The sequence below is a fragment of the Pan troglodytes genome, chromosome 10 (genome assembly GCF_028858775.2).
Source record: "Pan troglodytes isolate AG18354 chromosome 10, NHGRI_mPanTro3-v2.0_pri, whole genome shotgun sequence".
Lineage (NCBI taxonomy): Eukaryota > Metazoa > Chordata > Mammalia > Primates > Hominidae > Pan > Pan troglodytes.
In genome coordinates this window covers 135,416,623-135,431,273 of record NC_072408.2, presented here as the reverse complement: position 1 = coordinate 135,431,273, position 14,651 = coordinate 135,416,623, and the positions used below count along the sequence as shown (strand labels likewise).

General features: G+C 46.7%; 1 protein-coding gene across 1 annotated transcript in view; it reads right to left on the bottom strand.

Annotated features, from left to right (window-relative positions):
* TMEM132C (transmembrane protein 132C) overlaps positions 1-14,651 on the bottom strand; it is a 439,931-nt gene that overhangs the window by 84,764 nt on the left and 340,516 nt on the right. Inside the window, exon 4 of the mRNA XM_522557.8 lies at positions 4,196-4,379. Coding sequence (XP_522557.5) covers positions 4,196-4,379 — 184 coding nt within the window. The remainder of the gene's footprint in view (positions 1-4,195; positions 4,380-14,651) is intronic.

The following is a 14,651-nucleotide window of genomic DNA, read 5'->3' as shown; positions in this document are numbered from 1 at the left end:
GGAAGTATCTACCTGTTTGCTGTCTGTCGCTCCACTAGAGTATACCTGCAGGAAGGCAAACTTTGTCTGTTGACTGCTGTCCTCTGAGGATATGCAGCAATGAATACCTGCAGAGCTTAGTGTAATGCAGTGGCACCATCACGGCTCACTGCAGCCTCCAACTCCTGGGCTTAAGCGATCCTCCCACCTCAGCCTCCCCAGGAGCTGGGACTACAGGTGTGTGCTACCGCACCTGGCTAATTTTGGTATTTTTTTGTAGAAATGAGTTCTCACTATGTTACCCAAGCTGGTCTTGAACTCTTGGACTCAAGCAATCCTCTTGCCTTGGCCTCCCAAAGTCCTGGGATTATAGGTGTGAGCCATCGCGCCTGGCCTTGTCCATTTATTCTTAAAAAGAGACCAGCACCCCAGCCACTCACATACAGAAACTATCACTTGGAAATCTGTGTCTGGTCTCTGCTCATGTGGCCTCAACTTGGGACATGAACCCTTTTTTCTTACATTGAAGAAGAACTGAACTGCCAACATTTTTGTTGTCCCAAATGCTCCTTCCTCTGTAGTTCTGAAAGCTTTATGTACGAAAGTGGCCTTGGTCCTCCCATTCAGATACCTCTCTCACCCCATCCCCCAAGCCTAACACTGGCACAGTGGGGACAGCGCAGGGAGGACGGGATTAGGGAGAGGTGGGTGCTGGCAGGAGGGTCGTGGAGCTAAGACTTGGATCTTTCCTGCCCTCACAAGGCAAGAGGCTCATTGTCAACAAGCCTGGAGGCAGGACGAGCAAAACGGTGGCCTTTGGAATCAGTCCTCTCCAAACAAAAGAGTGCCCAGGGACCAGCAAGTGAGATTCAGGTGGCTTCCGCCTGCAGGGTCTGCTCTAGGGAGAGTCGAGAGCACGTCTCCCTGCTTTTCCCATTGCATTTACTCAGGGGGAGTCAGAGGCAGTAGGTGACGGGGAATGCTGTGGCTGAATCCTCCCATCCATGGCTCTCTCCTTGGATTTAAAAAGGAGCTTCAGAAGGCTTGATTTTAAGGCAAGAACTTCCCCAGTGAGGCAGATTTTCCATCTGTTAATCCCCTGTTTCACCTTTCTGAAGTTTGTTTTCTTTAAAACGATCAACAAATTGGAAAATATGCTTAATTGTTTCAAAGATCTAACCAGCTGTCTCACTGGCTGCTAACAGACAACACAGGATTTGCTTTTTGCTCAGTAATTTTTTTTAAATTTCTCATCTTCTAGTCAAAGCTGCAGTTTTATTAGCTAGTTACTTCCAATAAAAGTTTATTTTTTGCGTGGTTATAAATGTCCTAAAGCTTATTCTGAACCAAAACTTTGAACATACAGAAAATAGGAGAATAGAAGTCCCTCTAAATTGCCTCATCTATTTTCTAATTTTCCATGTTGCTTTGCATAGCTGAGGTCAAGTTGTACATCCCAGGGGATGCAAAATGGTGATACTGCATGTATTAGTCTGTTTTCACACTGCTGATAAAGACATACCTGAGACTGGGTAATTTATAAAGGAAAATAGATAATGGACTCACCATTCCGTGTGGCTGGGGAGGTCTCACAATCATGGCAGAAGGCAAAAAGCATGTCTTACATGGCGACGGGAAGAGAGAATGAGAGCGAAGTGAAAGGCGAAACCCCTTATAAAAGCACTAGATCTTTTGAGACTTATTCACATTCATGAGAACAGTATGGTGAAAACTGCCTCCATGATTCAATTTTCTCCCATCGAGTCCCTCCCACAACATGTGGGAATTATGGGAGCTACAATTCAAGATGAGATTTGGGTGGGGACACAGCCAAACCATATCACCTCACGAGCACCCAAATGCAGTGTTCAGAGCCCAGAGCTCTGTGCTGGTGCTGCAAAGATGTTTGTTTATCAACGAACTTTTGAATAAAGCTTGTTTGAATTCACATGCATTTACTTGCAAACAAAAGGATCCTGACAAGAGTACAGACATTAGTAATCACTTCACTTTACCTTAAAGGCATTATGAAAACACAACAGCCACAAGAATAACAATACATCCATCCAAGGAAGACCTGTGCTCCCTTGAAAAGGACCATTATAATATCTCACACTCTTAAGATGGCTTTTCCTTTTCAAAGTATTTGAATGTCTTATCCTTCTGAAATAGATCGAAACTGAGCACTTGTAATCCAGAGCTGATGTTGGTGTGTGGTCTAGGACACAGGTCTGCAAATTTTCTCTCTAAAGGGCCAGATAGTAAATATTTCAGAGTTTATGAGCCAACAGGCAGAACTGAGCATATGAAGTAGCTAGACAGGACCATTTAAAAATGTAGATATTTAAAAATGTTAAAACCATTCTTAGCTTGCATGGTGTACAAAACCGGGCAGCAGACTGGATGTGGCCCATGGCTTGTTGTTTGTTGACCCCTGTTCTAGGACATAAAAAGTCAAAAGGAATCATTCTCTAACTTCCAAGTGTTTACAGATCTTTATGGTAGATGATACCTTCTGGGGTGGACATCTGCTGTTTTGTCTGACCAGCATCTGTTCCCTGTTTCAGTGAAAGCCAAATTTTTCCATGATGCACAGGCTCTTGGTCTCATTCCACACTTGCCCCACCTGAGGCTACACCTGCCCTACCTGATTCCACACCTGTCCCACCTGACTCTACACCTGCCCCACCTGATTCCACACCTGCCCCATCTGATTCCACACCTGTCCCACCTGACTCTGCATCTGCCCCACTGGATTTCACACCTGCCTCACCTGATGCTACACCTGTCCCACCTGCTGCTACACCTCCTTCACCTGATTCCACACCTGTCCCACCTGAGGCTACACCTGCCCCCCCGATTTCACACCTGCCCCACCTGACTCCACACCTGCCCCACCTGATGCCATGCCTCCCTCACCTGATTCTATACTTGCTTCACCTGATCCACACCTTCTCCACCTGATGCCACACCTGCCCACTTGGTTTCACACCTGTCCCACCTGCTGCTACACCTCCTTCACCTGATTCCGCACCTGCCCCAGGGTGATACATTCCCCAGGCCTGGCCAATCAGAGCAACACATCCTTTTGATTTCAGTGATTGGCTTCAAGTTGGGCTCACGACCCAAGCCAATCAGTTCCAATCAGTCCCTGTCCCAAAGGATTTGCTGGAGTGATTGGCAGTGAGGTTTCCAATCATTTCTTGCTGGACATGATGCTGTGAAGAAGCCAGCGTGGCATTGCCGGGGCCACCTTGTGACTAACAAAGAGGAAGGAGAGCTGAGAAAGGAAGAGAAGCCACTGTCCATACCACATCATTTGCACACGTGGGCCCCTCACACTCCAAGTGTGGTCTGCAGACCAGCCGCGCTGATGTGGCTTAGGAGCTTTGAAAAATAAGTACCCAACCCAGACCTCCTAAGTGAGGACGGGCATCTACTCAAAATGTTCCTGTGATCTGCATGCCCAATAATGTTTGAGAAACACTTTTCTAGACTTTTAAACATACATGAGCCAAGTTGAAGTTGGGTTGTGTTTGTAGCCTTTATAACTCAAAGAATCCTGAATAATCCATTTTCTTATAATCCTGATTAATCCATTTCTCATAACATGATTCACACAAGTAGCATGTTTGCTTACACGTTCTCATCAGTGTACACTGCTAACAGTAATCTAAGAGTGGCCACATTGTGAGTCAGATAGAGGGTGCTGCACTACTCAAGCCCAATGTCACTCATCTACTTTCTACATTTCAGGTTGACCTCACAGCCCAGTGACAGCCTCTGAGAGTTCAATGCTGAGTGAGCTCCATCATCCTAAGGAAAGAGGAGATGAAGGGCGTCTATCTCAAGCATGGAGTGGGGAGCAAGAAGGAACCGAGTTTGCAGAAAGATGGCAAAGCTGACCATCCTTTTAGCTCAGGGGTTTCCAACCCTGGCTGCACACTGAAATCACCTGGGGAGCTTCTCAACATCACAGGTGCTCACTTCCACCTCCAGCAATGATTGTGACTTGCTGGACTAAACTTCATGACTAAAGTTGAGAAAGGCCAGGCTCATGAAAAGTAACAACTTCCAGGGTGAGGAAAGATGAGAAACTTTGAAAGTAAACACTCCATAAAATCATTGTAGCAAACATCCCATGACAGATAGGAAGGACACAGGATGCAATCAGGTGGCTGAATGCAGGAGCATCTCAAGGTAACTCAGGACTCACCATAGCCAAGGGAACGATGCCCACCAGGTCCTTCTGGCTGACAAAGATCTCGGACACGGCGATGTCTGTGGTCCCCTTCCGTGGGTACTCCACCTGCCATGTGATGGGCTGAGTCCCTGAAAGGCTGCTGAAACTGGCTATTTCAAAGTTCATCTGCACAACCTCATTGAATAAACTGCTGCTCCTGGAAGAGAGAAAAGAAAATGGCTTTAAGCCAACTTTGTTCAAAGGACCCTTCTCTCCTCATAATAGTACTCAGAAGATAAAGACAAAGAAACACATCTCAGGGATGGCTCTAGGGTTTTGGTGGGGGATCCTGGGGCATGGAACGACCTACAAAGTGAGGACTGGCATCTGGGACAGAGAAGCACCCACAAGTTAAGGATATGGGCCAAGAATATTCAACAATGAGCAGTAACCTGTGTCTGTGTTGATGAGGCCTTGGAATGATTATTACCAGCTCTGCAGATGATGAGCTAAACTAGTTTATCTCACACCTGCAGTATGCACCTGAATGGCCTCTGTTGAGTTCTGTAGGTGTGGCAGATGCTATAGGCTGGGGTCCCCAACCCCTGGGCCATGAACCGGTACCAGTCCATGGCCTGTTAGGAATAGGGCTGCACAGCAGGAGGTGAGTGGTGGGTAAGCGAGCAAAGCTCCATCTCTATTTATAGCTACTCCCCATAGCTCACATTATCACCTGAGCTCCACCTCCTGTCAGATCAGTGGCAGCATTAGACTCTCATAGGGGCATGAACTGTATTGTGAACTGCACATGTAAGGGATCTAGGTTGTGTGCTCCTTATGAAAATCTAAGGCCTGATGATCTGTCACTGTCTCCCATCACTCCCAGAAGGGACAGTCTAGTTGCAGGAAAACAAACTCAGGGCTCCCACTGATTCTACATTACGGTGACTTATGTAATTAGTTCATTATTATTTAATATTCATTATTCATTATCATTACAATGTAATAATAATAGAAATAAACTGCACAATAAAGGTAATGTACTTGAATCATCTCAAAACCATCCTTCCCCCACCACCGCCATCTGTGGAAAAATTGTCTTCCATGAAACTGGTCCCTGGTGCCAAAAAGGTCAGGGACCACTGCTGTAGGCCACTCACTCAATAGCACCTTCAACCCCCTCTGCTTGTCCTCCTCTGCTGTAGGGGCTGAGAGGCCTAAACTACATTCTCAGGACCCCTTGCTGCTAGATGCAAGATTGAAGCAGAGTTTGCTCCAGTTGGACCCACTCATTTGGGATGTAGAGGAAGAAGTGGGTTCTAGAGCAGCAGCCAGGAAGGCAGTTGGGGTTTTCTGGTGAGCACAGTGGCCCTGGTTCTCCTGGGGCAGCTGTGGGGTGCCCCTGGCATCCAGGCCCTCACATCATCATGCCAAGGGGTGACAGTGGTGTTTCCACCACAATAGTCCTCTGCAGAGGTTGGACCTTTTTCGTCTGTGTTATCACTGGCTGCCCTGTCCCTGGCTGTGTAGTAAATACATTCAATTCAGTGGTTCTCCTAGAGATTGTGTGAATTGCCTAGTATCCTTTAATGACATCTCTTCTGTTCAGAGGGGCTACTTAGCTAAAGGGACTCTGTCTGCAACTAAGAATTCTGACCAATTCCATGCATTTGAGATATATGTATTTTGGGAACTACCGTTGGTCCAAACTTTTTCATTTTTTAGATGATAAAATTAAAGCCAATAAAGGAAAGATGGCTTGCCCACAACCACATATCTGGCTAGTGCAGAGTTAACATAAAATGTAGCATCTCCTGTTTCCAAGTCCAATGCTCTTTACAGATCCTTGCCTAAGACAGCTGGTGGTCAAATATGACATCACAAGGCTCCAACAGTTTTTTTTTTATTTATTTGTTTGTTTGTTTCCTTAGGGCAGGAGACAGCAAACTGTGTCCTGTGAACCAAATGCAGCCAGCTGCCTATTTTTGTGAGTAACACTTTACTGGAGCACAGCCTTGGATATTTGTTTACATTTTCCTGTGGTTGCTTTCGTGTTATAAGAACATGGTTGAGTAATTGCATCAGTCAATGTAGAGCCTGCAAAACCTAAAATATTTCTTATCCAAATCCTTACAGAAAACTTTTGCCAGTATTGGCTAGAGAAGGTCAGAGAAGGGGAAGTTGGCCGAGCTTTGTAGAGCTGTTGATCAATAGAACCGCTATTGGTGGAAACAAGAAGGAAGAGCATGGAAGGCATCACGCTGGGTTTGTAGGGGGGCCAGGGTTCCGGTGAGCCTTGGCATCCAGCCTGAGGTGTCTCCAGTGCCCTCTGCCGATATGCTAAGGATGGCGCTAAGTGGTGGGTCAGTGGTCAGCAAGACCTCAGGCTGCCATCTCCTGGAAGGCTACATGTTTGCAGATGAATTAAAGGAGATTTTCCATGGCATATCAAGAAAGAAACACCAAATACGTGTAAAAACTGCATCTCAAGCATGTGCCAACATGAAGAGTAGCAGTGAAACACTTTCCTTTGCTGGGGCACTAATATCGAGTGCACCATTCCATCTTCAGGGCTTGATTGACAGCCAGAGCGCTAACTCTCCACCACATCACCCTCAGTCCTGCTCAGTGGCTGGGGAAGGATATAACGGGAAGGTTACTGCACCAAACAAAGCACTGGGTTTTGTGAATCTTCCTTAAGTTCACAGGGCCGGGAACAGGGCCCACAGAATCATGATTTATGAGATGCTAGAGATTCCTCTGGGAGGGAAAAGAAATCTAAGGTCTTGACCATCAAGCTAGGGGCTGCAAATCTCAAGCATGAATTGCTAGTCTTTAAAAATGAGGGAGAGATGTCTTGAGTCTAGAGTGTTTCCAAACTAAGAGATGTGTTCTTGGTCCAGCCACTGAGGCCCACAGGTGGTTCTTGACCACCAGCTGTCTTAGGCGAGGATCTGTAAAGAGCATTGGCCTGGGAAACAGGAGATGCTACATTTTATGTTGACTCTGCACTACTCAACATCCAGGAGATCCTCTCTCACTGCTGGCCTGCAGACAATCTTGCATTCTAGGGAGTTGCATCTCGTCTTCTTAGCAAGCACGTCTGGACCTGATTCTCCTTATCTGCCACTGGGTACCGGTACTGCTGCTGTCCAGGAGCTGCATGGCTACTTGACTGACTCTACTCAGCAAGTAATTCACTTCCCTTAGTATTGGATGTGGCAACCATCCAAATGTCCAAAGACCCCCTTTCAGTCCCAAACGGATGCCTATACTGGCACAGAACCACAGAGGTTGCAATGAGCTTTCAGCCTGCACTTCTCTTCACTCTCTTACAAAGTTGTGTGAACATTGCAACCACTCACATCATCTCTCCGAGACTCAGAGGCACCATCTAGAAGACTGAAATAATGACATTCCCATTGTGCAGGGAGGAAAGAGGCATGAAAAAGAAGCCAGCACAACTTCTCATGCTCCAGCCGCAGCCTCCTCCACTGCAATTCTGCTAACGAAGGGCATTAAGAAGGGCATAGTCATGGAAAAGGGAAAAGAGAAGGGGTATTTTTCCTTTTGGCTTGAAAGACATTGTTATGTGATTTTTGTGAGCAGTGAGGTGACCTCCTGAAAGCGTTTTGTTGTAGTTGGCGTAAGAATAAAAATAACACGTGACTGTTAACAATATACTCACTATGTGCCAGGCACTGGACCAGGTTCCATGCAGACCTTATTCCAAATCCCAATACAAACCCTGAGGTGGTGATTAAGGTTCTCATTTTGCACCAGTGTCAGAGCAGACACTTTTGAACCTCTGCAGCCAGAAAGTGTGTTTGCATCAACTTGCTCTTCAACCACAGATAGAAGGCAGCAACTCAGCAGGATCCTGTTTGGAACATTCTGTAGCTCCCCACTCAGATGCCCATCACTTGTGAGCCAACTCAACCTAATCTTGGTTTCAGAATGGAAAAAAAAAATACAAGTTTCACAACTGGATGAAAACTCCAGCTTTCCAGCAGCTGCACAGAATTCTAGGTCAGGGTGACATCAGGGCAAGCTCTCTGGTGCACTGGGGGGCAGGGGCCTGGCTAGAACACCGACATCCGTCTTTCAGGGAGTTGGAGATCTCAGACAAAAGGAAGAAGAGATAGTTCTATGTCCACCGGGACCCTGGGAATGTGTGTGATAGAGCAAAGGTCAGACCAGACTGACCCGACAGAGAAATGAGCCCCCGGGACGCCTTAGGATTCAACGTTCTGACACAAGACAAAGAATTCCTCTGGGAAGATACAGAACCAATGCCCTTGTCTCTTTATTTTTGTGCATTCATATTCTTTCCTACCCCTTCTCCACCCCCACACAGCCTTTGTCTTCTTTGTCTCTAAAAAATGCATAGTATGATTGTCTAAGTTAAAGAAAATGCAACCCTATTTTGAAACTTGACCCTTTCGTGGAGATGAGTCACTGGGCGATTTGGTGTCGCTGGTTCCGCTCTGTTCATTTCAAGGGAGCATCTCCACTTTGTCCTTGCTGACTGATGGGATGGCTGGCCAGTGGTACTGGAGAGCAGAAGATGTTCCTAGAGAAGCTGGGAATCTAGGCGTTTTTTTCTCTAAAATCTCTGGATTTTAAATTATAAGAACCTTCACTTTTTAGCTATAGCGTAGCTCAGACAACATCTCTGCTGACTCTCAGTTTCCTGTCTCTGGCTTAGAAGGTTTCCCTCCAGTATCTACATATTCTGGCAAAAGCATTTGATAGTTTGCTGTGACCTGAGGTGGAAGATGTCTTCCCGAAAACGATGCATGTGGTGATTCTCCAACTGCAGTGCCCAGGATCCGTGGCGCTCCAAGGGGTGAGACAGCAGTGGGCATGGGGCTGGAGCCAGTCCCTAACCCCGCTCCCGCCCCCGACATATTCCTGTTGCAATGAGAGCACCTCCAATCAGATGTGTTGTCAACATTAGGCCTCCAACAAGCCTTTCATTCAAATAATGAAAGAGAAAAGAAGAAATGAAACAATAAATGAAACGAAGAAGAGAGGAGAGAAGGAAGGAAAAAAGTGAGAGAGGGAAGGAGAGAGGAAGAAAGCTAGCAGTTTGAACCAAGGCAAAAAGCCATGGCCCTTTAAGGACAGCACACACATGTCAGGAATCACGTTGTGGGCTTCAAACAGACTTCCTGACTCACAGCCTGGCTTCCACAGGTACTGGCTGGATGACTGAACAACTCTGCCTCATTTTCTCTATTTGCAAAATGGGGATGTTAATCCCTCTCATTTTGGAGTTGATATGAATGAACAAGTCAAAGGGCTTAGAACGGAACTTGATGCCAGCAAGCATCAATAATTGGAAGCTGTTTCTTGTTTTTAGCAGGACTTGACATCACATTCAGGCTCAGTGGCTTTAGGGTTGGCTGCCTAAAGCCACCATTCAGGCACACTTTTGAAGGCGGGTTCAGGAGCTTCCTGAGAACGAACCACAGTGGAGGGGCAGGCTCTCAGCCATTCACTGTGAACTGGGACTCATTAAGATTTGTAGACAGTGCATTTCCTGAGTGCCTGCCTCTGTAGACACAATGCCATAATGCATGTTGTACCGGCAGATAGAGACTAAAAAAATAAGAAATCTTTTCTTCTTTCAATTCTTCTGTGGTCAGTGCCTTTCCGCTGACTCTAATCAGACTGAAATATTTGCTAAGCTTTGCCTTGAAGGGACCAAGAGTCTTTCACATCAGCTCATACGGGGCTTGTGATGTTGTTGGAGTAATAAAGAGAGGAATTTAAACACTTAAGTGACTCCAGAGAGCACCCAAGAACTATCACTTGATAAATCAATAGTGTAGATTTCTTGCGGTAACTCTTGAACTAAATTTTCAAAATTGGCTTAAAAAGCTCTTACTCAAAAGCAAATAAATTCTCCCAACAGTCACAATAAAGTTTGGACCACTGGAAACCTAATTTACCAAACCTCTTAGCTGTCAGACTCTATTTGGCAAGAAAATTGAGTCTGGGGGTGAGTTAAAAGCCAAAAGGGCTTTACCTCCCTACTACAGGGAGTCAGGGATTTTAGCTCCAAAGTTGGTTGACAGCTTAGTGCCCGCAGAAAGAAAAGAGACTAACCAAATAAAGAAAATCAGCCTTCTCATAGGGAAGCCGCTTCAGGAGAAGAGAATCACTCGATCCAGGCTTGGCTTTATTTCATTCTACCTCATGAGTATTTCATGAAGGCAAGGACACTTGCTTCCTCACTGGAAAGGGCTTTCTTAGAAAGGCCCATTGACCCTAATGTCAATACTCACATCTGAGGGCTTTCTGGGATCTCTCCATGGTGCTGAGGCACATCCCTTGGTGGCACAAGTTGCAAGCAACAGAAAAGACCCTGCATTGATTGACAAGGAAAAGAGAATGGAACAAATGCCTCAAAATTACCAGGCTGACTGGAGAAATAGGCATGGGGCCTAGGTGGGAGCAAAGGAAGGCTACAAAGCTAGAACTTCAGATGCCAGTTCTAGAGAGGACAGTGCTGTCAAAACTTTCTCCTGTTCTTGAGGCTTTGCCTTAAGGATCCCTCATTCAAAGGTCTGAGTAAGGAGCTCTGATCGGCTGAGCTAAGCTAACACACCCAGATCCAATACGCCAGGGGAATGAGAAAGAATCTGGCCTTTTACAGAGGAAGTCCCTCCTTTATCCATGCTCTCTGTAACTAGTTCAGGGTGTGGGATAACAGAGACAGGCAGCAGGGAGGAGCAAAGAGTATGAAGGTCACCCTATTTCCAAGCACCCTTGAATTACATTATGAGTTCAAATTTGAAAAGCCAAACAGGCTGTGCACGGTGGCTTATGCCTGTAATCCCAGCACTTTGTGAGGCCAAGGCAGGTGCATCACTTGAGCTCAGGAGTTTGAGACCAGCCTGGGCAATATGGCAAAACCCTGTCTCCACAAACAAACAAACAAAACAAAAACAAAAACTAAAAATTAGCCAGGGTGGTGGTGCAGTCTGTGGTGCTAGCTACTTGGGAGGCTGAGGTGGGAGGATCCCTTGAGCCTGGGGAGGTGAAGGTTATAGCAGGGTTGCAGGGAGGCAGGGGTTACAGGGTTGCAGGGAGGTGGAGGTTACAGTGTTGCAGGGAGGCGGGGTTTACAGTGTTGCAGGGATGTGGGGGTTACAGTGTTGCAGGGAGGCGGGGGTTACAGTGTTGCAGGGAGGTGGGGGTAACTGTTGCAGGGAGGCGGGGGTAACAGTGTTGCAGGGAGGCGGGGGTTACAGTGTTGCAGGGAGGTGGGGGTTACAGTGTTGCAGGGAGGTGGGGGTTACAGGGTTGCAGGGAGGCGGGAGTTACAGTGTTGCAGGGAGGCGGGGGTTACAGTGTTGCAGGGAGGTGGAGGTTACAGTGCAGGGAGGCAGAGGTTACAGTATTGCAGTGAGCTGAGATCTGGCCACTGCACTGCAGCCTGGATGACAGAGTGAGACCTTGTCTCAAAATAAAAAAACTAAAAACCCAAACAAGCCACATTTCACTTCTCTCTACCCCATTCTCCAAAGCCTAAAAATTTACAGAAGCAGATAATGCATGAAAAGATGAAAAAAGAAAGAGTATTGCAAATCATATCCATGCCAGTGAAACTGCTTAAAAGATCTGCAATCCTTATGGAAGAAACCTGAGCCTCCCCCTCCTTTAAATCAGGGGCTCTCCATCCTGGCTGAATATTGTAATTACGTGGCGAAATTAAAAGAAAAACTATCAATAGCTGTGTCTACCCTACACTAACAGAATCAGAATCTTGAGAGGTGACACTCAGACATTAGTAATTTTTAAACTTAAGTGATTTTAATGTGTTGTCAATGTGGAGAATTACTGCTGTACACAGAAGTGTTTTCTCTCTGTGATTAACAAGCTTTTCACTTTCTTTTTTTCTTTATTTCCTAATTTCTATGCACAGATATGGTTGGGTAGATCTTACAACTCTGGGTTCTGAACTGAACACATTTGGGTTTGAATTCTGACTTCACTATTTAGCAGAGGGGTAACTTGGGCAAATCACTTAACCCACTAGTTCTGAACCGTGGTGACACACAGATAATTCTGATGCCTGAGTCCCATCTCAGAGATCTTGCTTTCATTGGTCTGAAGTGAGTCCTGGCTGTTGGGAGTCTTAAGAGATCCCCAGGTGATTCTAATATGCAGGGATATTAACTTCACCTCTAGAAGAATCGGTTTTTGACCTGTAGTAAGCCAACCCTTGTGAGGCTGTTTGTTGCGAGGATAAATGGCACAGCACATGTGTAGAGCTTAATGCATGTGGTAGCGACTACCCACCAAGTGGAGGCTCTTAGCATTGCTACAATTATTTCTCCTGTTTAATAACCCAGAAAGACTTCAATGCATTTATCTTTCTAAGGCCATGTGTCCTAAGATTTGCTGAAGGTACCAGGTGAGTGATGAGACTTTATCCAAGCTCCCCAGGTCCTGATCTAAGTGATCTTTCCAGAATGACATTTGCATCCCTTCCTTCCCCTAAATATAGCTAGACCTGGCCCTGTTATTTATTTTCCTTGCTGCAGCATAGTGGGAGAGCGTGACCACAAGCTTTGGAGTCAATGCCCTGGGTATGAATCTCACACTTAATTATTTACTAGCCTTGAGACATTACTTCTGTGATTTATGCTCTCAAAACCACAGTTTCCTCATCTCCTTCCAGGGTGCTATGCATACTTAGAGAGAGAAATGTGCATACCTAACACGCCCGAAGAGTTGGGCACACAGGTGATGCTCCACAAATGGTAGCTCTTACTATGACATCAGTCGTCCTGTGAGGAGTAAACGCAGCTAAAATTTCCAGGAGTCATTCTTGAATGCTCTCTTTCTTTCACATGCCACACCTAGTCCAACGGGATTATCTTGAAAACACATCCCGAACCTGAGCACTTCCCACCACCTTTGTTACGACTGCTCCAGCCCAAGCAACCATCATCTCTTACCTGGCTCACTTCAATGCCTCCTAACTGGGATATGCCCATTTCAGCCCTAACCCCCTACTTCCCCTACCTCTCTCCTCAATGCAGCAACCAGAATAATTCTGCTGAGATGTGACTCGGGCCAGAGATTTCTCCGGCCTAAACCTCCAAGGGCTTCCCCATCTCACTTGGCTTAAGCTGAAGTCCTCACCAGGGCTTCTGAGGCTGAGCCTAACTGGTGCCACCCACCCTCACCCCTGGGACTCTCCTACCCCTCCCCTTGCTCATTCTCCTCCAGCCCCACTGGCCTCCTGGAAGCTTTCAAACACTCCAGGAACATTCCTGCTTTAGGATCATTGCACTTTGCTCCCTCCTCTGCCTGGAATAATCTTTGGTCACACATCGGAGGCTTTCTCAACCTCCTTTAGGTCTCAGCTCACATGAACACTCCCATATCACCCTCTCACCTACACCTCCTGCCTCCTCTTCTACTTCTGGCCTTTTCTACAGCACTCGTCACCCTCCGACCTGTCCTGTATCTTCCTTATTCATCGTATTTGTTGACTTCTTCCAGCTCCTCTTATCTAAAATGTAAGCCCCGTGAAAGGGTTTTAAAAACTTGCTTTGTTTACTGGTGAGCCCCAGCAATAACAGGACTTCATATCCATAAAATGCATTTTAAAAATTCTAGAAAAGATCTACTCTCTGAAAAGCTTGTCAATATACAAGAGAGGCCCCTGGAACCGAGACCTGCCCCTTTGATAAGTCGCTTGGCATGAGGGCAAGAGAGGCAGAGAGGTGTGTCCATCTGTGGCAGAGTCCACAAACTCAAGCACCTTTGGAAGCCAGGCAGGTAGAAAGCAGGTGATTGCACTGTCACACACAGGCCTTGACGGAGGCTGTGACACACTAGGGGCCCCTCTGCCACATTTAGAGGCAGCTGCACCACAGCTAGGTGCAAGTCTGGGCCCCTTGTTGCCAGAAGGTCTGTTTTCCAAGAATAAAACAGAAGTTTGGATTTTTTAAAAATGGGAAATCTCCCACTGCGTATATGTTGAAGCGAATCCAATTAAGAAAGGAGGCTGGGCAGCGAGGGAAATACAGACAGGGGGAATAAAACTATGGATGAAACGAAGCCCTTAAGAGAGGAGAGAGACTATGGGAGCTTCTAGTTCTTCCCGGCCCCTCCTGTGTGAAAGCCCCAGGCGGTGGCTCCAGGGAACCCCTGGCCACACGGGGGAGGGGTCCGTTGTGCTCTTGAGAGCCTGATGGTTTTTATTTTCCATGCAGGATGCAACTTCCTGAAGCACAGCAGGTGCCCTGCACGGGCCTCGCATACCAGAAGTGTGTCATGTAGTCATTCTCCAGCAGCTGAAGCGTGAGCTAAATTAGGTCACACTTCAGAAGTGCAGTTGCTGAGAAGGCCTCAGAGGTTTGGGTGTCTTGGCTTCACATAGCCCCCAGCCCAAGCAGGCTCCCGGTGCTCCACAGACATCACAGTGGGCTTCCCAGTGCTGCAATGGTGGGCCCTAGGCCAG